We start from the raw sequence: 23,786 nt of genomic DNA, 5'->3' as shown, positions 1-23,786 counted from the left end.
CAGCTTATCACTACCTAAATATTACTACAAAATTATTCCTGCAGCCCAGTTGCGTTTGGAAGGGAGAAATCTTAATAGACTCAGGAGCTACAGGAAATTCTCTAGACATCAAATTTGAAAGAAATCTGAGTATCCCACAGTAGCTGAAGACATGTCAGAGACAATAAGAGTAGTAGACAGTAAGTAACTTGCTTTAGGATTAATTCAACACCATATTCTGAAGTTAATAATGGTTTGTGAAAATCAGGATAAGAAAGAGATAATCTTCAACTTGATCAATGTACCTCAATTCCTAGTAATTATTGGCTATTCATTGCTGATAAAAACCCAATCCTCAGATAGACTGGTCCAGTAAAAAAATAACCTTGGAAGCTAGTTTTGGTAAAACATATTGTAATGATTCCAGTTCTGGACAGTGAATTGGAGAGTGGTTAGTTCATGTACACAAGTTGCAGTCTTCAACCAGAGAAACCCCTGTGATAGAAAATCTTCCGGAGTAATACCAAGATTTGGCAGATGTATTTGCTAAAAAAAGGCAAATACTCTACCACTATAATATGACTACAATTGTAGGATAGAGTTAATTCATGAGTCCAGTTTGCTGTGTAGTCGAGTTTATTGCTTGATCAAGTCTGAAAACAAGCACTTGCTCCAGTATTTTGATGATTACCTGGTCAACGGCATCAAGAGGCATTCAGACTCGCCTGTGTTATCCCCACTATTTTTGTTCCCAAACATGGGGAGAACAGTGATCTTGAATAGATTGCTGTGTTGTGAATCAATGTTAAAAACCAACACCCCCTGCCATTTATCCCTAGTCTTTTAGACCAAGTCAGGGATACAGTAATCAATACCAATTAGGACCTGCAGATGGCCTATCATCTAGTTAAAGTCCAAAAGAGCGACAAATGGAAGCTCTGCAATAACCTCACAGTCTTTCAATCTTTCATCAATAAAGTGCTTTGAGAGTTTATTGATGTTTGTTGCATAGTTTTCATAGATGACGTCTTCATTTTTTCTCAAGTCACTACCGGTCCATGCCAAACATGACTGCGCCAACATGATCTGTATGCAAAACTAGAGAAGAGAGTTTTTCATGCCACACTAGTTACATTTTAGCATGGATCGAAAAATGATCAAAGCGATTGTGGTTTGGACATCTTCTTCTTGTGTGTGTTAGATGTAAACCTTTTTGAGATTCATCAATGTTTATTTGCAGTTCATCAAATATTTCTCAGCAATCATAACACCAATCACCATACTATTAAACATGGGAGCACAACGTCTTTGGGATTTAGAAGCTGAGCAGACGTTCCAAAGGTTAAAAAAAGTTTCACCACAGCCCCCTTGCTATTTCATTCAGACCTGAGTCAACCGGATATCATTGAAATAGATGCCTCTTTAACTGCTATTGGAGACTACTAATCTCAAAGAAATAAGGATACAGGGCAATAGTAACCAGTGCCCGTTTACTCAAGAAAGCTCCTTCCAGCAGATCTTATTTACCCAATCGTAGACCTTAAATTACTAGGAATTAAAGCAGTTTATGAAGAATGATGTCAATAGTCTTACCATATATACTTACCATTGAAATTTGCAATTCTTCTAGTCAGCTCGAGCACTTACTGTTAGAGAATTAATCTGAGCTTTGTTCTTCAGTGATTATGATTTTGTAATCACATATCACCCATGAAAATAAAATACCACTGAAAAAATCTTCAAGAAGTATTTGATCAAAAAAAGAAAAGTGGTTAACAGTCAATCCTCAACTAGGAAATTAAGAAAGGACTTTATTATTTGGAAAATTGCCTGTATCTATGTGACAGATCTTTTCAATTGCAAGCCTTGCACATGTGTCACAATGGTATATTGACCAATCATCTAGGACCCCAGAAACATTAATACTAAAAAGAAAATGTTGGTGGTCATCCATATCCAAGGATTCATAACAATAGGTAGCGAAATGTAGAGATCGGTTCCTCTAGCATCCAAGGGAAAACCCCTCATGTACTATCCACTGGATTATTGTACCCAATTCTGGTACCTCCTTGACATAGCATACTGTGGCAATGGGCTTTTTAGTAGAACTTCCCAAGGCTCAAGATGGGATAACTGTTGTTCTCACAATAGTAGATCATTGGTCTGTATGGCCCAGCTAATACAACTGTGAAAAATATGCTCAGCACAGGATTGATCTCATTGTTTATGAACCATGAGGCCTACTAACATCGGCTGCCATCAGTATTAATTACAGATAGAGGTTCACAATTTGTCTTACGTTCCTGGTTCGCATTGGGTGAAACCATGAAATAACTCTGCTGTCTACAGACTGCTTGTATAGCCATTAGTTAGCTGATTAATAGGTATTCTCTGAGACCTTAGCCTGAGACCCCTCAGATCTCCTCGATCTACATTCACACATTGCTCTTCCTTTGGTTAAGGTTATGTTATACATTGGCTGCCCCCTTCTTGGGATCTTGTAACATGATGGATGGTTGTTCTGTCTGAGACTTTAGCCCAAGATCTTAGACGTCTAGAATCTCTACTGTCTACATTCAAATATTTTTTCTTTAGACAAGATTTTTTCTGCAATGGACAGTCCCAGTTTTAACCACATCATAATCCAAACTTGTATTTTTTTCCAGACTTATCAAGATGTTCCATACCTCTTTCTCATTCTTTGTTCCCTCATCTTTTACTGTGTCCATAATTTCTGATAGGCTGTCAGTACTGTCAATCTCCAGCAAGGTAGGTGTGCTCTCGCCAGAACCATACAACTGCAAAAATCATGAGGAGTAAACTGATGACACTTGCCATGCTCAATGCATCACAGATATCACAATACGTAGATACATTCAAAATGGAGGTTTTAAGGAAATTGCAACTTAATTTAGGACGTGATTACGATAGCGGTAGGATCACTACCGACAGGCCATCGCTGGCGATCCAACCAGCATCCAGTAGAGCAGTCCGACTGCCGCACTATGATGCTTTCTTTCAGACTGCATCTATCGGAGGAACCAACCAATGCTTGAGCCCGTCGGTCAGATTGTATTCCCTACAATCAGGCACCGCCGTAGGGATTACGATGGCCCATTTTGATTACCTTTTCATGACGGTCTGCCCGCCCGCCATGAAAAGGCAGCTGGAGTGGGACTTTGGTGGCCCCTAGTGGGACCCCCGTCCCCCTTTGGCCTCTGCTATGGGGCCTGGGGGACACAGGTAGGGCCCCCACACACATTAATGTACTGTGTGCAAGGCACCACATGGTGCCTTGCACACAGTGCATTGATGTGCACAATATGCCTTTTGAAGTGTGGCTCGTGCTATGGCTCTTTTCCTGGGCCGCAGTACAAGCCACACTTGGAAAATGCATTTTATGACTGCCTGCATGGTGGTCGTATTGTAATAGGGGGCGCAGAACCACCGATAGAACCACTGACTGACTATCAGATGGTTCCTGCTCTAAAACAACAGTGGTCAGATGCTTGTTCGACCACCTTCGTAATTAGGCTCTTAGTGTGACAATCACAAAAGAAGATCAGATGACAAACTCACTGATATACAATTAATTTACAAAAGTGTAGCCACATATTGGCTTCAATTTCACAAGATCATCGAATGGCACTCTTCTAAATAGGGCATTGAAAACAAGGTGATGCATAGAATACTTGAATTAATCTTCAGCCACAGGCAACTACTCGGGCCATATTCTAATACATAATTTTTCGCCCACCATGTCGCCTCAGTTTGGGCACCCCCATATGCAAATCTGTCTTGACCCAGCTCTAATGGTAACAGTCCAGCTTGAACTTTAAGGCCAGGTCCTCCTTGGACCAGAACGTAAGCAACTCAGGACCCGTTATAACCTCCTTAGGGCTCATCAGCCAGGTAATAGTTGGTTCCTCTAGCACTGAGAACATATGTTCAACATCTGGGCATACCATCACACCTAGAGCATAAAAATCAAGGTGATAGATGGAATGTTTGAATTAATCTCAGCCACTGGCAATAGCTCAGTCCCCATACTAGTCTATTGTTTTTCGCCCCACCGTGACATCTCACTTAGGACCTGGCCATATGAAATTCTGGCTTGGCCCTGCTCCAATAGAATAGAAGCAACCCAGGACCAGTTTGGCCTTACAGGTATGCCCAGACATAGCTCACATAAAAACTGTGTTACCTAATATTGAACATACATATACGAATAATAATTACAATGTAAAGGTGGTGGGAGAACTAGAAATATAATTCTGGTGTCTCTACAAACAGTGTATCTGTGAAGTACAGGTATGGAGCTTTTGAGCCTATTCTGACAAGCGTAAAGCAAACCCACAAGTTCCAAAATGGAAAATGTTACCAGCTAAGTGCAAGGTTGTCTGATAGGCTCTCATGACATGGCAGCTGTGCACATATGAAAATAATGAAACAGCCCCAAAGGTAATTAGCAAAAAAGGCTACTATGCATCACAAACACCAGAGTGGTGCATTAGAAATCTATGTGTTGAACTGAAAAAAAACATTTGAAACATTATTTAAAATAGAATAGTGAAGATGGGGAACAATGATCGAAGAAGCCAGTTAAAAAAAAAAAAAGGCATTCCCTTGATTTCAAAGGGGGGACACTTTGCTGCGGCAGCACTCTAATCTACTGCAGGACAGCCTCAGCCACTGTAATATATATGTTTAACCTAAGTGATAGTTTTGCTGTCCAGAGGCTACTTATACAGGGCATTTGTTCCCTAATGGGTAATTGCTGTTTCTGAGGGATACACCTGCCTATGAATTCCTCACCCATTTAAATTACCCCTTGCGCAGCTTTGCACAAAATCTCTTCTCCATAGCTCTCCCACATCGACAAGGACCCCACAATGGAATAGCTCAGCTCGCAAACCCGCGTGACGTCATCGGAGCCATAAGAATTCCTCATTGGCGTGCTGACGTCAGTTCCTTTTTTTCTGCGCCGTCGTCGCCTAGCAGTTTTTCCAGGCCTCTCCATTTCTGAGTGTTTCATTGTTACAGGTTCTCCTGAAATGTTAGCAGTGCAATGGCTCCTCAGATGAAATCTGGTTTTAATCCTTTTAGGGAATGCAGGGGTCATATGTTCATATCAGACCCAGTGATAATTGTCTTTGGTACCTGTCGTCTGACCACGACGTCGAAGGATGTTCGTCATGCCGGCATATAAATCCGAGGGCCCTCAAAGAGAGGGAGGCCAAATTGTTAATGACCAGGGTGAAGAAGCAGGAGAGGGGCCGAAGAAGGACAAGATTGAAGTCCAAGTCACCGACTCTGCACACCTTGAAGTCATTGAGGAAGCACAAGAAAAAGCGATGTCATGGCTCCAGACGTCATTCTTCTAAGGACAATTCGCCATAGTCAGGGTCCCCAACTCCACGACATCACAGAAAGGATAAAGTCTCACCTTCCCCTTCACCTCAGGTGACTCAGTCTCACTCTCTGACTCCGAGAGGCTCTCTGATGCCCAGAAAAGCGACGCCTTCACTTCTGACCACTCCGCATTCAGCTCCAGTGTCTCTGGCTCCGCAGTGAGGACCAGACTTACAGCCTTGAGCTGTTCCTGAACAGGCAGTACCGATCCATACCCACCCTTTCTGGCTCCAGGTACAGATTATTGAATTTCTTAAATGCGATGTATGGCATGTCACCAGGGCGACTAACCCTTCTGGTGCACCCGTTGGCCCCATTGGACCGCTGTCTTACAACTTGGGCGGCTTACCACCTCATTTTGCACAGGCACCTTTCATGTTGCTCTTGCTGATGACCCTGAGTTGGCCTATCCCGACGCTGAGGTTTTCGATGCTGGTGAAATCCCTGGAGGGAAGAATGGAATATTCTCCGGCACCGTTGGGCTTGGTATGGCACCGTTTCGGCTTTACACAGCACCTTCAACTATCCCTGTAGAGCCTCCATCGACGCCTGCCCCGAAGTTGCAGGCACTACATCTGGCACTTCCGATGCCTATACCCAAGTTGAGATAAAGAAGGGAGGCACAGAAGCTTCTGGAGGAGGAAGAACTCCAGGAGCAAGAGGCTGAAGAGGGGAACATTGTTGATCTCATGCAGAGGTTTGAGGGTGTTCCAGAAGCTAGTGGGCTAGATACGTCTCCAGAGTGGGAACTCTCTTCTCCTAAGGGCCTTACTTCACAGGAGGTCTCTTCTTACCACTCAATTATCATAAAGGTGGCTGATGTTCTGGACTTGCAGTTGGCCACTGCAGATATTAAGTCAAACATCCTGACAGAAGTTCTTGACTCTCCTTCATCTGTGACAGAGCCTTTTCTCCCATTTAATGAGGATTTGACGGAACCCATATTAGAAGTATAGCAGAAACCTATGACTGCCCCTGCTGTGTCCAGATCTGGGGCAAGATGGTACAAAGTAGCATCTGCGGATCCAGCTTTTTTATCTGCACATCCATCTCCTGAGAGCTTGATAGTTCAGGCGTCATGCTCTACAAGACAATCCTCTGGCTCTTTTCCATCCATGCCTGGTGACAGGAAATCAAAAAGGATGGAACAATCAGATAAGAAGGTATTTTCATCAGCCAGTATGGCTTTAAAATCGACAAATGCAACATGCCTACTGGGTCGCTACATTCATGCATTGTTGGATTCGGCTATGGAGGTGATCCCTAAACTTCCAGGGGACGTTCAGGGCCACTTTGCAGAGGTTCTGTCAAACACTCAAGCTGGGACTCGCCAGGTTTTTCAATCTGGGCTTGACACAGCGGTGCTCTGTGGCTAGAGTGATGGGTTCCTTAGGGGCAACCAGGACACACGCCTGACTAAGGGGGTCTGTTTCTTATCCGGATTTGCAGGCCACCCTTTTGGATTTACCCTTTGATGGCTCGCGACTCTTTGGAACCAAAGCAGACTCAGAGCTGCAGCGCTTTAAAGATAGTAGGCCCACTGCTAGATAATTAGGCCTGCAGTCCCAACCTAGAGGCTTGATTACCGTAGATTTCGGGGGTTTGGCAAGGCTACTTCATTTCAGGCCCAGCAGCAGCAACAACAACAACAGCAGGCGAATCCACTGTATAGGTCATACAGGGGGAAAGGTAGAGGTCGCTTGCAAGGTTCAGGTCGAAAGCAAGTCTCCTCCTCTCCTGTTCCCCCAACTGATACTGCAGGGAAGCAGCTCTGGATCCCTCATCTTAGAGCATGTTGGTCCCATGGGAGGTTGGGTGTCCCGTTTTCTATGAAATTGGAGATCTGTTACTTCAGATCTCTGGGTGTTAGATCTTGTAGGAAATGGATATGCACTTCTTTTCCAGGAGTTTCCCCCTCCGTTCCCCCCTCCACAGGGCTGGTGTTCACAGGACCATCTGTTGCTGCTGTAACAAGAGGTACTGTCTTTGCTATAGAAAGGTGTGATAGAGGTTCTTCTGGAGCAAGAAAGGGGTCAGGGATGCTACTCCCGGTATTTCCTAATCCCCAAAATGGACAGGCGATTGAGACCGATCATAGACCTCAGGATCTTGAATTTTTATCTCAAGCAGGAGAAAGTCAAGATTTTGACCGTAGCTCAGGTTCTTCTGGCGCTGCAGAAGGAAGACTAGATGGTGTCCGTCAATTTACAAGATACGTATATTCACATTCCCATCCTGAAGTCGCATCAGAAGTATCTCCGTTTTATGGTGGGGTCTCAACACTACCAATATGCGGTCGTTCCATTCGGTATTACATCCGCACCACAGGGAAAATCCTGTTTTCCCCTATCTGGACAACTGGCTGCTCAATGCAAGGTCTCCAGAGATAGTTCTGCATCATCTGCAGGTAAAAACACAGCAGTTGTTCGACTTGGGTTTTTTGATAAAAGTACACAAATCTCACCTGGTGCCCTCTCAGCGCACACTGTTTTTAGGGGCAGTAATGGACACTACTGTGAGTCGTGCTTTCCCACCTCCACAGAAGATTCTAGACATCCAGGCTATGATTTCAGTTTTTCAAGATGGAACGGCTGTTCCAGTCCTGAAGGTCTTACGCCTGCTCGATCTGTTCGCTTCCTGCATGCTGTTGGTCAACCATGCACGCGGGCACAAGAGGGCACTCCGGTGGTGCCTCCACAGGCAATGGTTTCAACACAATGGAGATCTCAGGGAGGCGGTCAGGATCTCCAGAGACAATGCAGCGGAGCTGTTGTGATGGAGTATTTCAGACAACCTGCCTCAAGGGAAGCTGTTTCAACCTCCTTTCCAGTGGCCATAGTTATAATGGATGCCTCCACTCTGGGGTTGGGAGCTCATCTGGGGGATCTGGAGATCGAGTACCTTTGGTCTCTAGAGGAAAGATTGCTTCCCATCACTCTTCTACAATTGCGGGCTTTACAGTTAGCTCTCAAGGCCTTTCTTCCATCCCTTCACGGTTCAGTCCGTTCAGGTCCTGACGGACAAAACTACTGCGATGTAGTACATAAACAAACAGGGAGGAATAGGGTCGTATTGACTCTGTGACTCTGATCCTGGACTCAGGACCATCAGATGTGTGTGACTGCAAATCATCTGGCCAGGGTGCTGAATGTGCATACAGACTGTCTCGATCGACAGTTCTCTGCTGATCAAGAGTGGCATCCCCATCCGGAGGTGGTCTGCCAAATGTGGGGGTTTCCTAGGTTGGACTTGTTTGCCACTCGAGAATGCGCAATGCCCATCATTCTGTTGTCTCCAGTATCTGATGCAGGCAGCGTTGGGGGATGCGTTTCAGCTAAACTGGGGCTCGCAGCTCCTTTACCTATTTCCTCCCATACCCTTAATTCCTCGAGTTCTGAGGAAGATTCGCCAGGACCTGGCCCAAGTCATATTGATCGCTTAGGACTCACCAAGAAGGGTGTGGTACGCAGACCTCCTTTACCTCTCATTGCACCGTCCGCTCCATCTCCCTCTCAGGGCAGACTTCCTCTCATAGTTGCGGGAGCAGGTTTTACAATCCCAACCCCAGAACCTGAGCCTTCATGCCTGGAGATTGAACGGGGACAACCTGAGTTCTTTCTCTCTCCCACTGGGAGCCTTTGTAATTATCCAAGGAGACCACTGTGAGACTTTGTTTGCCACCTACCCGAGTCCCGCTGCTACGACTGGCCGCACCCGCTTCGCGGGTGCCGCTGCGCGGTTTGAGACGCCGCTTGGAGAACCGTCCCTGTGTTCTGGAGTGTGCTGGGGCGGAGAGGCTTTGTCATCAACACAGGTGTATTGCGCTGCAGGGACTCGCTCTCCCAGGAGTCCCTGCCTGACCTCTTCCAGCTGGTTGGCGCCCCCTGTTAACCCCGCCCCCTGGACGGCACACACCTTTAAAAACGACTTTCCTCCCTGGTGCAAGCGGGAGCCTTTGTAATTATCCAAGGTGACCACTTTGAGACTTTGTTTGCCACCTACCCGAGTCCCGCTGCTACGACTGGCCGCACCCGCTTTGCGGGTGCCGCTGCGCGGTTTGAGACGCCGCTTGGAGAACCTGCCCTGTGTTCTGGAGTGTGCTGGGGCGGAGAGGCTTTGTCATCACCACAGGTGTGTTGCGCTGCAGGGACTCGCTCTCCCAAGAGTCCCTGCTTGACCTCTTCCAGCTGGTTGGCGCCCCCTGTTAGCCCCGCCCCCTGGATGGCACACACCTTTAAAAACGACTTTCCTCCCTGGTGCAAGCAGGAGCCTTTGTAATTATCCAAGGAGACCACTGTGAGACTTTGTTTGCCACCTACCCGAGTCCCGCTGCGACGACTGGCCGCACCCGCTTTGCGGGTGCCGCTGCGCGGTTTGAGACGCCGCTAGGAGAACCTGCCCTGTGTTCTGGAGTGTGCTGGGGCGGAGAGGCTTTGTCATCACCACAGGTGTGTTGCACTGCAGGGACTCGCTCTCCCAGGAGTCCCTGCCTGACCTCTTCCAGCTGGTTGGCGCCCCCTGTTAGCCCCGCCCCCTGGTCGCTTTAGATTCCTAACATAACTGCGCCAGTTGCTCGCTAAGCGAGAGCACGCGGGAGCGCCGGGCGAAGCCCGGGCAAAGGGCGGGCCGTTTTGTGGCCGTTCGGGGGCCGAAGGAGGCCGGGCTGGGCCACCCCCTTTTGCCTCGGAATTCTGCATCCAGGTATTGAGACCAGCCAACCCGTCCTGTGTCACTAAGAGGTGAGCTGCCTCGGCCTATCTGGGACATTACATCTCACCCTAATCATCATGCCTCCCGTTAAAGCAGTTAAACCGGCCAAAAATAACTTGCAAACTCTTACTGCCATTGACCGTATGCTACAGAGGACCATAGGAGCAGTGACAACAGCGATAAAACACACTGAAAGACGTTTATCGCTACCTGCTGGGTCATTACCCCCTCTTTCCACTATTAATTTACTGGACACTACTAATATTTCCCAGGATTCTTATCTCCTGCCTTCTTTTGTATCGCTACCACGTATCCCTCCATCTGAATTTATATCACAAGCCTCTCAAAAGGAAACTAATATCTCGGATCTTCCCTCCCTGCACTCGACGGTTCTTTCCCCTTCCCTGATTAATGATTTTTTGGATCCTGTAGAAAGCTTCAAGAATATCACTTTCTCTCAATACCCTTCCGTTACAACGGATACCCCGGCAGATATCAGTATCCCATTACAGCTACGTGACAAAACTACCTCACCTATCCCTATTATTGATTTAGTGGGCAATGAGGTTCTATTTGAAGAGCCTTCGCTCCAATTATCATGATCACAAACACCACAAAATATCACTACTACAAATGTAAACACCAAAAATCGCCCGAGCTCAGGAAAAGGAAGAGGGAGACAGAAATCTATCAAGATAGGAGGGCTAAAGTAAGAAAGAGAGCGGTTCATATAAGTAGGTCTTCTAAGAACACTCTAAAAAAGCCCATCTCTAGTGAAACAAACACTATTATTGAACCAGTAATACAGCCTGCCCCAACAAAAGAGTTGGTTGAGAAATTCGAACATTTGGTCACATCCTTAATATTACCGCTAGTCCATCGATTAAAAATCATCTCGGAAAAACTTAGTGAATTAGAGACAACTACACAAACAAATGTTGATCTGACTAGAGAACTTTTAAAGTGGACAGATAAAACCACGGTAGGCAGGAAAACTATCATTACCTCAGTCCCTCAAGAAAAACCCAGCAGACCTGTACTTAGAACTGGGATACCTGATCAGAATTTGAAACCTACCTCTGGAAGCAAAGGATCAGGGCAACCCCAAACAGCTCAGCCCCAATCTAACAACAGCAACCTTCCTGAAACCCAACAATCTCTGACTAAGGCAGGGACGGAAACTAGAAGGGCAGATAACTTTAGTAAAGATCCTAATAAAAATCCGTTAAACGTTCCTGGGCCTAAAAATAACCCTAACATTGTGCTGCCCAAGAACACTGCAATAGCTCAAAAAACTCGAGGTATAAGACCGAAACGGGAAATTCAAATAACCCTTACCCCGGAATCTGCTCCCTTTGTTGCCATTTTAACCGGGGTCCCTGAGCTTCTTCCTAATCACTTTGAGGATTATGGGAGCCTTAAAAACAAAACAATATACTGGCTCAAAAAAAACCGACCCCTTCCTCCAAATATAAATGGGGACATTCTCAATGTTAGAAGGGCAAAATGGCTGGGCGTTAGACCAAAGGACATTAGTGGGGATGTCATAATTATCAACTTTAGAGACTACAGAGTAGTGAATCATCTAAATGAGTGGTATCAGGAGGGAGATAACCTGGGTATTCAACTCCAGCAATTAACATACTTTTACCCCAGGACATTGGTATTCCCAAAGCGTTATCTGGACTCTACCCGTCAGAGACATCAAGATGAGGATTACTACTATTCACCTTCCCTATCAAATAGATACCATGCCCTGCTGGGATTAGACTCAGTAGATTGACATTCCCAGGGACCTCTCTCCCCCATACCTAGCCCTAATTTATCATTACATGCTGTAGATCCTCAAATATTAGATCAACCGTTACCGGTTTCCTTGGAGAATATAATCCATGAACCAACTCTTCAAGCTAGTTATATTGAACAATCTCAAACGCCCCAAAACATTTTCTCTCCGCAGGCAGGCTCTGAAACCTTGTCAACTGTGATTTCATGGAATGTGGCGGGTTTAGCAGGAAAGATAGATGATCCTCACTGGCAGGCCATCACAACAACCCACTCTGTGATTGCTATCCAGGAAACTTGGGCAACCGAGGCATTTCATATATTGGGGTACAAAACCTTTTTCACCTCTGCTGTACCCAGCAGAAGAGGCAGGCCGAAGGGAGGCTTAGCCATATATACTTCAATAACCACGGGCCCAATCGTTCTAAAAAATCTTTTGGATGATAATTATTTTCAAATACTTATCTCCACATGGGCCTCCCAGAAAAACCTATTAATTATAAACTTCTATAACAATATTCCTCCTCTAGAAGTTGATATTGTGGTCAAGAAATTGGATGCCACTCTTAACGCCATTGAAGAACGATCACACGGGGATATGTTAATCATGTGGGTGGGCGATTTTAACTGCTCTCCATGCCCCTTGAGTCCGAAGGGAGTGTGTGGGTTGGAAGGAGACGAACAGGGGGTAACGCACCACCACTTCTGTCACACAAAGTTCGGGGACTCAATGAATAGAATGATGGGCCATTACTCCCTGGCTTTTACAAATGAGCTCTGTAACCCATCCAAAGTGTTTACCCCGACCTTTAATGGAAGAGGAGCAAAAACAACAATTGACTTTGCTCTATACTCTACACGGTATTCAGCCCAGGTAATAGAGTGGTGCACTCTTGATTCTCCAATGAGCGATCATTTTCCTATTTTGGTTACTTATAACTTTGACTGTAGTAATCAACCCCAATCTCACGACGTATGCTACGAAGTTACTCCGATCCTGGGGCAAAAAAATGGTTTTACGATTAAATGGGAAAAGGTAATCCCAGAACGTTTTATTAAAAATCTGATTAGTTCTAATTTGAATAATTTTAATATTTGTTTGTCATTAGGTGAGGAACCATTAGCCGTCCTCAGATCTTTCTGTAATATCTGTGGTAAAATTAAAGATCTTCTCTCAAGAACCCACCACAATATGAAAAAAGGCTCCCATGGATGGTTTGATAAAAACTGTAGAAATGCCCTTACTAAATTAAAAGACATTCTTCATAGCAGTTCACCCAAGAGATCAGAGATTAGATCTGCTAGACGGAATTACCGCCTTGCACTAATCTCTAGGAAAAAGGAATTGAAACTTAAAGCCTGGGTTAATTTACAGGAAGAATGTAAAAACAGGGATAATGTTGCCTTCTGGAAGGCCGTGAACGCCCCATTCTTTCAGGAGCGTTTAGGCCCTTCAATAGACAATGCAATCTCTGCACAAGAATGGGTTCAGCATTTCCAGACACTATATAGTACTACTATCCCTTCAGATGATTATACTTTTATAAAGCCCACAAATGGAAAAGAGGGTTCCAGCTTTCCATTAGATATCGCTTTTAATTTAGAAGAAGTTCAAAAAGCCTTAAAAGAAAGTTCAGCTGCAAAAGCCCCAGGACCTGATAAAGTACGAATAGATGTTTTTAAAAATGTTCCTGACCTCTGGGCCCCAATCCTTACAAATGTTCTCAATTCCTCTAGCAAAGTAGGTTTTATTAAGACATGGCAGGAGGCCATCCTGGTCCCTATTTACAAAAAAGGGGACAGAAATGATCCTGCCTGCTATAGGCCCATTTCGCTTTTAGACGGCCTAATGAAAACAGCAGGTAGGATCATTCTTACTAGGATACAGGAATGGCTTGAGGAAAAGGACATACTATCCCCCATGCAATACGGCTTTGCTAAAGGAAAGGGAACAATCGAACAGGGATTAAATCTCGCCCTCATAATGTCAAAGTATATACACGCCAAAAAGGTCAATTTATATGTAACATACGTAGACCTCAGTTCTGCTTTTGATTGTGTGAGGCATGACACCCTGTGGCAAATTTTAGATGATATGGGCCTAGATACCAGGATTAGAACTTTTATTAAAGAACTTTATTTTGGGGCAGGCGCCCGTGTGAGATATGGAAAAAAGGGTGAATGCTCTAATTTTTTCCCCATTCAAAGAGGGGTAAGACAGGGGTGCATTCTTGCACCCCTGCTTTTTAATTTGTACATAAACGATGTGGGAACCTTGTTAACAGAAACCTATAATCACTATCCAACGATTAAAGGAAAACCCATACCCTTACTCCTCTACGCCGACGATGCGGCTATCTTGTCCCAGACGAAGAGAGGTCTGCAAAATGCTGTTAATACATTTTCTGAATACATGAGTAACAGGGGGCTATCCATAAACGTTTCCAAGACCTTTACTATGTCTTGTGGCCCAAAGAAATCTAGAGCATCATGTAATATAACTTTGGACAATAAATGTATTGACTTAGAAGATGTTTTTTGCTATTTGGGGGTACATATGGACAGACAATGTAATTGGAAACCTGCAGTGAAAGCAAGAGCGTTGGCATTTACAAAAGCAACAGGAGCGTTATTGAACTTCGCAAAGAAGATTGAATCAAGGCCACCTAGGGAGCTTCTTCAAATCTACAAATCTAAATGTGTCTCCATTGGCACCTATGGCGCTGGGCTATGGGGGACACAGACCGCGGAAGTTATTCAATGAATAGAGAACAAATTCTTAAGGTATGTTTTGGCAATCCCCCCTAGTACATCTATATACGTACTTCATGCAGAGCTTGCCATACAACATATCTCGGACACCATCAGAATGGCACCAATTTTATTGTGGCATAACATCTGGACTAATCCTGCCACACCATTGAACAGAGCTGTAGTTGAGGACTGTCTGCAATGTAGCGGACTAAAACACATCACATGGCTCACCTACATTAAGAACTTTTGCTCTGACTTTGGACATCCAGAATACTTCTCTAATCCACTTTCAATGGACTTTGTTTCTAGATCCACCTTAAAATAATCTTTGGTCGAGCATTGTGAATCGATTAGGTGGAAAAGCGAAAGGTCCAAGATATCAGTTATAAATCACGATGAAGTGACATTGCATAGTAACATCCAGCTGTATCTTGTTGTTGATCAATCCTTTTACGATCGTAGGCTTTTAACATCCTTTCGACTTGAAACATTTTTTAGATTTATTACCCTACCCAGGTCTAATGATTGGTCCAAGGTTAAACTCTATTGCCCCTGTGATGAGACATCTTTTCAATCCAACATTCACTGCACTTTATACTGTACTCTATATCTAGATCCAAGGCGACAAATACTAAGGCCTCTTTTGTTAAAATGGGGAATAAGAAAATCGAGAGAAGCATATAATAAGTTGCTGTCCCTGGAAGATCATTTCACAATTAGTACTGTAATAATGTACTTAAAAGCAGTAATGAAAATAAGACGGACCATTTCCCCCGATTAAGTTGCATATTACTGATGTTGTCCCTTTTTAGTTCCATCTATCTGCTCCGATTGAATGTTCTACCCCACTTTGTTTTAAAAATATTGTATATATGGATTTTATAATATTGGTTCTTTTTTCTTGTTTATTGTAACCAGTATGAACCTTTTATGACTGTGATTATTTTGTATGCTTTTATGAATTGTTTTTACTTTTCGAATAAAGCTTTTTGAACTGAACACTGGATGTGGTGGATGTTATTTTATCAGCCAGGAGACATTCCACTAAATCTGTCTATTCTGGTAGGTGGGTCACGTTTGTTAAATGGTGTGGAGAGAGATCAATTGATCCTTTGCAGGGCTGTTTGTCTGATATTTTGAGTTTCTCTCTTTCCCTAGCGCAACAGGGTTGTGCAGTGGCTACTGTTAAGGTCTGCGCGTCTGCCTTGTCTGCCTTTCTTTGCTTACCAGACCAACCCTATTTGTTTAAGTCTCCCATAGTCATGAGATTCATTAAGAGTCTTATTAACAAGTTTCCTCCCACTCCATTTATTATGTCTTGGTGGGATTTTAATTTAGTCCATACTTTTTTGATAGTGTTCCCCTTTGAACCACTGCATAGTTGTCCCTTTTGATTTCTAGCATTTAAGACAGTTTTTCTGATTGCGATTACTTTTGCCAGGAGGGTTAGTGAGCTGCAGGCTTTTAGCGCTAAGCCTCCTTTTACCTCTATTCATACAGATAAGATGGTTCTTAGGACCATAGATGCCTTTCTGACTAACGTGGTCACTCTCTTCCACCTAGACAGTCTATCACTTTACCTGCTTTCTATCCTCCCCCTCACCCATCCAAGAAGGAGGAGAGACTTTACCAAATGAACTCTAAGACAGCAGTCAGTTTGAACCTAGACAGGACTAAAGACTTTGGGTTGGACAACCAACTCTTTATTGGATATGTGAGCAAGTCAAAGGGCAAGGCTGTCCCAAGAGAACACTGTCCAGGTGGATCATCCTCTGCATCAAGACGTGCTACGCCTTGGCCAAGAAGGAGCCTCTTGAAGGTATTCAAGCTCATTCTACCAGAGCTAAGTCTTCTTCTTTGACTTTAGCTAGAGGTGTTCCTGTTGTAGACACCTGCAAGGCAGCAACTTGGGACTCCCTCCACACTTTTGAGAAGCACTAGTGCTTAGATTTGGAGGTGAGGAGGGACGGCCTCTTTGCACGTTCTGTGCTGCATGATTTTTTGGTATAGGTAGGCAGGCACCAACTTCCAAGAGGGGGACTGCTTGGGGATTCATTTCAAAAGGTGAGAAATCCACAGGTAAATATATCCATCAGAAGAACAAGTTACTTACCTTTGGTAACACTTTTCCTGGAGGATGCAGTATCTGCCTGTGGATTCCTCACTGACCCACCCACCTCCCCACTGCCTGCCTGTTTATACCGAAAAAAATAATTGCCATGATATTTATGTACTTTATGGTTATATCAAAATATTATGATGTTTGTCATTAGGAAATGTCTTTATTTTAGAATTTCAAGTTTCTTTCTTTAAATCATACACTGTGAATACTAGTGGAAATGTTGTATACTGTGCATACTTGTGAAATGTTGTCGGTTCACCTGTTTGCCTCAAAAGCACGGAAACAATGGGTGGAACTGACGTCAGCACGCTGACAAGGTCTTCTTATGGCTCTGATGACGTTGCGCGAATGTTCCATTGTGACGTCCTTGTCAACTTCGGAGAGCTATGGAGAAAAGTTTCCGTGGTAATTCACATGGTGAGGAATCCACAGCCAGATATTGTATCCACCAGAAAAAGCGTTACAGAAGGAAAGTAATCAATCAATCAATCAAAAAGATCTTTATTTAGATATAAAACAAATATCTTTAAAAGAGAATTTCCATTTCATATTATTTACAAATACTAAAAACAGTACAAACAGTCAAATGCACAGCGAAAACCAAATGATCATCTCCTCGGTCTCCTAGTTACAAGTATTATTAAAACTGCTCCCCTAAGCTGCGATTACATACATAAAACAAACCATGATCACAAGGAGCTATTTAAACTATTCTTGTCGCTAATTGCCTACTGGTTTGAGACTTTTAAAAAGCGTTATTTAATTTAAAAACGGTAGGGGAGAGGCTGTAGTAGGCCACTTTTGTTTGAAATTGCGATATGCATCCTGGATCAAGTTAGTCAGTCTTATGTTTAGATCTGTGTTATCTGGGCTCAATGCCGCAATAATAGCTTGCCTACAGGTCCGAACACCCAGCCGATTCCATTACCCCCTCAGCTTAAGCCTACGTTGGAGGTCGAAAGCGGGGCAAATGCAAACCACATGCAGTAGCGTTTTTGCTACTTGGCCGCATCCTCTGCTAGTTGTATCCTCCTCCGTACGACGCCAGGGGGGTAAATTTTGCAAAAATCGCCAGTCATCCATTCTAATAGTTATAAAACTACGTTTTAAATACAGTGAATAATGGCTGGAGAGGTAAGAGGCAGGGATTAGCCGATTATAGGAATTAATAACTGCCCATGAATGACTTCGTTTTGAAAACAGTGCTTTGTCACTAATGAGTGATCGCGTTCTTACACATTTTTTGATTGCGAGTTTAAATGCTGGCTGACTGGGGTTGAGGGCCCAGAGGCCGTCTGCTGACATTTGTTGGATATAATCCTTAAAAAGACGGCCGAATGTTCCTTCTGGGTTTTTCTCAATTATTTCTTGCCAGACTAGGGACTCTAGTGTGCCTGGATTGGATTGTCTTAATTTGTGGCAAAGATTAAGAAATACCCCAATGCTGGAAAGATCATAATTCAATAACCCCATCTCTAATCTAATCTGTGGAGGGGATGCAGAATGTGGCAACTGAAGAACCTTTTTATACATTTTAATTGTATGCTGATTTAAAACAGTGTTCAGTTTGCCCTTGAATATCCCTATACCATACGACAGGGTAGGGCCAATTTTTGCTTTCAGGACTTCCAGAAGGGGTGACAAAGTGGGACCTGACAGGTTTTTCGAAAGCTTAGTCAATGACACCGCAAGCATTGTTGCTTTGACCGCGATCTCGTCACGCTGCTTTGTGAGGTTAACCCTGGAGTCTAGGTGGACCCCCAGATATTTATACGACTTGCCCGTGGCAAGGCTATTGTTATTAAATGACCATCCGCCACCGGCATATCGCTTCTTCCCAAACGGAACAAGCTGGGTTTTCTTCATGTTGACTTCTAATTGGTTCTTAATCGTATATTGCAGCAGTGTATCAAGAATCCTTTGCAACCCCACCCTTGTGCGGCTAAACAGCACCAGATCGTCGGCATATAGGAGATTACTTAATGCCGTACCTCCTACCTTTGGCGGGTGGCTATTAACCTCATCCAGGGTACTAGATAAGTCAGCTATGAACAGTTTGAAGAGGAGAGGGGCCAGCACGCATCCCTGCTTAACGCCTCTCGTTGTTGAAATTCTTCGCGAGAGATGCGTGCCGGACCCTAACTTCACTCGAACCCAGGTACGTGAGTGCAATTGAAGAATTGCATTCAATAATTTGTCTGGGATTCCCCACTTCCTCAGCTTTTCCCATAGGGCCTCCCTAGGGACCCTATCGAAGGCGGCTTTGAAGTCGACAAAGCAACAAAACACAAACCTAGATGTAAAAAGGGCTTTGTCGACAATGGATGACACCACTAATAAGTTGGTCATGGTCCCCGAGTTGGCACTGAACCCGGTTTGGTTGATTGGCACCCGGCTGTAATCGTTTGCCCAATGCCTCAGGTCCTCCTGCGTAGTGTTTCGCCTCGATATCCAAAAGGGGTTTGAGTCTGTAGTTATTGGGGACAGCACGCAAACCTGATTTATAAATAGGGTGAATTATTGCACCCCGCCACGAGTCTGGGATTGTTGCAGTTCTCAATGCATAGTTAAAAAGATTTGTTAACAATCCAGACCAAAATATTATGTCCGATTTAAACAGGTTTTGTGGGAGGCCGTTGGGCCCGGGAGCTCCGTCTTGTCTAGCCTTTGTCACTGCGGTGATGACCCTGTCTTCAGGCACCTGGTAAGCCTCGTAAGACAGGTGAGTTGGCTCAATGGAGGTACACCCTTTAGTGCCAAGACCGGTTCCCGTTTCTCCATGCAATCCATGACCTGCAGAATCTGGGTGAACTTGTGTCTTAAAGTGGTCCGTGAGGTAGTTAACCCATTCTGCTTCTTGTATATTTGCAGTTCCATAGCTTGAAAAACTCGAGTTTGAATGATTGATTAGGGCCCAGAATTTCCTTGAGTTTTTGCTCTTACTCTCCCACACCAGTTTGCACCAGAATTGGTTTTCATGTGTCCGCTTATCCTTGTTAATCGCCAGCCTGAAAGCCTTTTGGGCTCTGTGATATGTGTTTAAGATTTCACTGTTCCCAGGGAATTTAACGAGCAGCCGTAGCGAGTTGTTTCTTGCCTTTTTAAGCGATTTTGTTTTTAATGATGCTACAAACTTGCGAGACTGGGTTCGGCTATGAATCTGCGTTTTAGCTGGAAAACTGCTGGTCAGGTGGGAGCAGAGCATCGTCCATGTAGCAGCCGGTGAGGCATCTAGATTGTTACGGCCTTTTATGAAATCCATGCACACTTGTAGAATTTTAGGGCTGCTATCGTTGCTCCACTTCAGGCGCTTTAGATTTTCGGTGTATATTCCCTGACAGGTTGGGGGTGCTGATTTATGAGTCCCTGGCCTTGTGTTGAGAGAGAGAGAGAGAGATAACCTGGGGCCTGTGGTCACTTTCGGTACGTGGAAGAATACTAAAAGTTTCTAGATAGTAAAGCAGGTCAGCGTTACAGATGGTATAGTCCAGATGGGAGTATTTGCTGCCATTTGACCAGGACCAGTTTGGCGGAGTGTCTCCTGCAGACCTACCATTCATTACCAGGAAGCCCACACTGTAGAGTCTCGACACAGTTGGCTGTGGGCTTGATTAAGCGGTCTGGTTTGAATTACGGCCTCAGTGATGTCGAACAAAAGGGGCTCATCAGTGTCCGCTGTTTTTCCCTGGAATAGGTTGATGTTGATGTTAAAGTCCCCCGTAGCGATGCAATCTGCATTTGGGTGCTCAGCGGCTATATTGCTCATGATTTCTAATAGGCGGGCCAGATGGACTTTTTTGGTGTGAGAGTTTGGATTAATATACACATTTAAAAGAAATAGCGAACGCAGATTTCGCCACCGATCGATTTTAACCCCTAGTATCCAGTCTTCTTTGATAGGTAGTTGTTTAATTGTACCTTTTAAATTGGTGGATACGTAAGTTGACAGGCCGCCTTTTGCATGTCCGTGGGGGCTGTCCCTAAGGGCTGGGTTCCACAATTCAATAAACCCAATAATAGGGTGGCCGTCAGTTGCCCAAGTTTCCTGCAGAGCTATTGCTGCGTGCTCGCGTGGAAAAGAGAGGGTTTCTTGGTTCTCGATTTTTTGGTGAAGCCCACTGATATTCCAGGAGCACATTAAAAATGTAGCATGCCCCTGATGTTCGTCTGTAATGGGAAAAGCTGCAGACCGGGTTGGCGCGCCCAAAGATTTGTTTGTCGTGAGCGGGAGCCCTGCCACTGGAATTCATTCTGTACATTTAGATGACAGAATCGCTGGAAGCCACCTCCAGCCGTGACTAAGGTCGGCATCAGGAGCCTCTGTTTGTAGAGTTTTACAGTGATCTAATGGCCCTGATGCATTTTTTAAGATCGAATACGGTCTGACATTTGCAGCCAGTCTAGTACTCACGGCTTGCTGGAGCGGTGGCGATTGAGGGAGCAGGGAGATAGGGTAGCCAGGGTTGGAGTATGGATAGACTCTGATACCCCAATTTCGCAAGGTGGTCTTGTGATCCAGGAAAGCTCCCAACCATCTGGCCAACTTAAATGACACCAAGGTTACCTCAGACGGTTGGGTGCCTCTGGGTGGGAGGAACTCTATAGATTCAATGTCCTCCGAGGCCAGCCCTTCAAGCCCCGGGATGCCTACCACTAATTTTAGTATGTTTGATCTATTAAGAATATCTTGGCGGCCCTTTGATTTGTATTCCGGGACCAGTAGGAGCTGATGATGTAGCGTATCGTCTTTTGTCGCATGCTCAGACTAGTTTATTTCATTGGGTAGCTGCCCTGCATCTGTTTCGTGCTTCTGGTCGATCTGCCGATAAGGGGTCTTCAACGATTGTTGTGTGAGACCGGGCAAATTCACGTGTTTTTTATAAGTCATTCTTGATGTAACGTTGTCCACTCCAGGCGGTGTTGGGGCCGGCGCTGGGTTAGTTTTTCCTTGTTTTGTCATCGGCCTCATTGGCTTAGCTTTGTTGGTTTCGTTGGTTTTCAACCTTAAGATTTCTGTAGCTATGCTTTGGCTCATCTATTACTATTTCCATGGTTGGTTCGCTTGAGACAGGGACACTCGTCACGCCCTGTTGGATGTCGGGCCCTGTTGTTTCTTCTTGAGGATTCGTCGGGGGTGACGGTGCACCTGTCTCACTTAAGGACCTGTTATTTGCCGTTATCTCAAAAATGGGAAAAAACTGCCGGTGAGCCGTGTGGATGGGTGCCCTAGTTTGGTTTCTATTTTTTCGCTGACGTTTACGCTCTCTCTTACTGCGCGGTTGAGGGGGGACTGATGGTTCTTCCAGTATGGACCCATTCAGAGACCCTGTACTGGCCTTCAGCCCTATGACTGAATGGTCCGGGCTAGCTGTGCGCCCGCACGGAGCCCCGCCATTTTCGACCGTCGGTTTGGTTTGAGCAGCGCTTATTGGCAAGATTTCTAATTGCCCGCTATTCACCTGCCCGTTGTGTTCAATTGTGCAGGGAGCTGTTCCGTCGGATAACTCAGTTTCTTCATTTATGATGGGCCAAGAATTGGAAAGTAACTTTTTCTTCTGGGACCATCACTTGATGCCAATCACCACTTGACTCTCCGCATTATACATGTACACACTGTTCTCCCACATTGTTCTTTCCAAGATTTAGGTTACTTTGTGCATTGACAAATTCACCTTTCCAACTTATTGTAATACATACACATACAGTTTTATTAAAACTTGTAAAGCCTTATCATACCGCTTTCCCACTGTTCATCTCCTCTTCATGTCTGAAGTCCAGAATCTCAGACAGACTGTAAGCACTGTCAATATCTAGCAAAGTGAGCTCACTCCCTAAGGGGCCATTCACCTGTAGAAAAAGAAAAAGCACGGCAATGAGATTTTGGAATGCCTATGCACAACAAATCAAATAAGGGGGATGCACATACTTCACAGAATGTTTTGCTTCTTAATATGCAATATGTGCAAGACCTAGAATTCATAAAGAGCTGTATCTTATTTTTTGCCAGGCTATGTGGTGCAAACACAAAATGCATAATAGGTGGGATCCGGTGTATCCCCTTGTACCTAAATTCTTTAGTATAATCGTTGTACAGGCACCTCCGTTGGTCGTATGGACCTTTGGTTGTCTACTGGTCGTGTATGAAGGGAGCTAGTATCACCAAAACATTTCGATTGCAGGTAGACCAATTTGGCTCCACAAAAACGACTGAGAGGATGGTGTCTATACCATGAAGGTTTATTAACAACTTTTAGTCAAGTTGACAATTAATCAATCAGTAAATTAATATACCCAACAAACATGTATGGCTATATCATTGTGCAATCTACTTGTATGTTGTAAAGAGGAAGATGCAAACATGTAACAAAATAAAAAGCACCAAATGTACTGGAAGGCAATCATACAGGGTGGCCTGAGAACTATGACCTATCCAATCATAGAATTATACACATCTTGTTTCAAAAACTGTTGCGGCAAAAGCAAGTGAATTCTCTTGTTTTTGCGTCACATAATTTGGATTGAACACTGAGGAATGGTAGCAGTCTTGTAAATAGAAAGAGGGAGAGAAGGGTGGGGGTGAGGAGAAAGAGGCAGAGACATATATAGAGAGAGAAAAAGAAAAAAGGCTTATTTATAAGCTCCTGTACTCCTTCACCACATTGCAGACAATTTATTTGGTGTACCAATCTGGTGAGGAAATTTGTTTGGATTACATACACTGATACTGAAAGTTTGAAGTTCAGGTTTCAAGTTTATTTACAATAATGAATACATATTTTTACCCAAATAATTTCATTACACAAGGAATCATTAGCTGCAAAAATGGAATAGAAAACATCATCTAAATTATTGGAAAATAAACTCCTAAAAAATGTAAACACCATCAAACAAACCTGTTCATTCAGGGGATGCATAATTAGGTGAAATCGTTCATGATGAGCTTTAATTATACCTTAATTAATGAAAATAGCAAATTTGGAAGTCCCCTAAGAGTGGGCGGGGATCTAACACATGAAATATTTTT

The 23,786-nt window shown here is 44.3% G+C and overlaps 1 protein-coding gene across 5 annotated transcripts in view; it reads right to left on the bottom strand.

Annotated features, from left to right (window-relative positions):
• The window catches only part of LOC144798733 (uncharacterized), a 784,842-nt gene that overhangs the window by 349,197 nt on the left and 411,859 nt on the right, over nucleotides 1-23,786 (bottom strand). For 4 of the 5 annotated variants that reach the window (XM_078669743.1, XM_078669744.1, XM_078669745.1 and 1 more), the window contains 2 exons: nucleotides 22,499-22,609; nucleotides 2,667-2,777 (listed from right to left, as the gene is read on the bottom strand). In XM_078669743.1, coding sequence (XP_078525869.1) covers nucleotides 2,667-2,777; nucleotides 22,499-22,609 — 222 coding nt within the window. The remainder of the gene's footprint in view (nucleotides 1-2,666; nucleotides 2,778-22,498; nucleotides 22,610-23,786) is intronic. The other variant, XM_078669747.1, reaches the window with a different exon arrangement.

The sequence above is a fragment of the Lissotriton helveticus genome, chromosome 12 (assembly GCF_964261635.1).
Source record: "Lissotriton helveticus chromosome 12, aLisHel1.1, whole genome shotgun sequence".
In the NCBI taxonomy this organism is placed as follows: Eukaryota; Metazoa; Chordata; class Amphibia; order Caudata; family Salamandridae; genus Lissotriton; species Lissotriton helveticus.
Note: the sequence above shows the minus strand (reverse complement) of the source record. Positions and strands in the feature narration are given on the sequence as shown.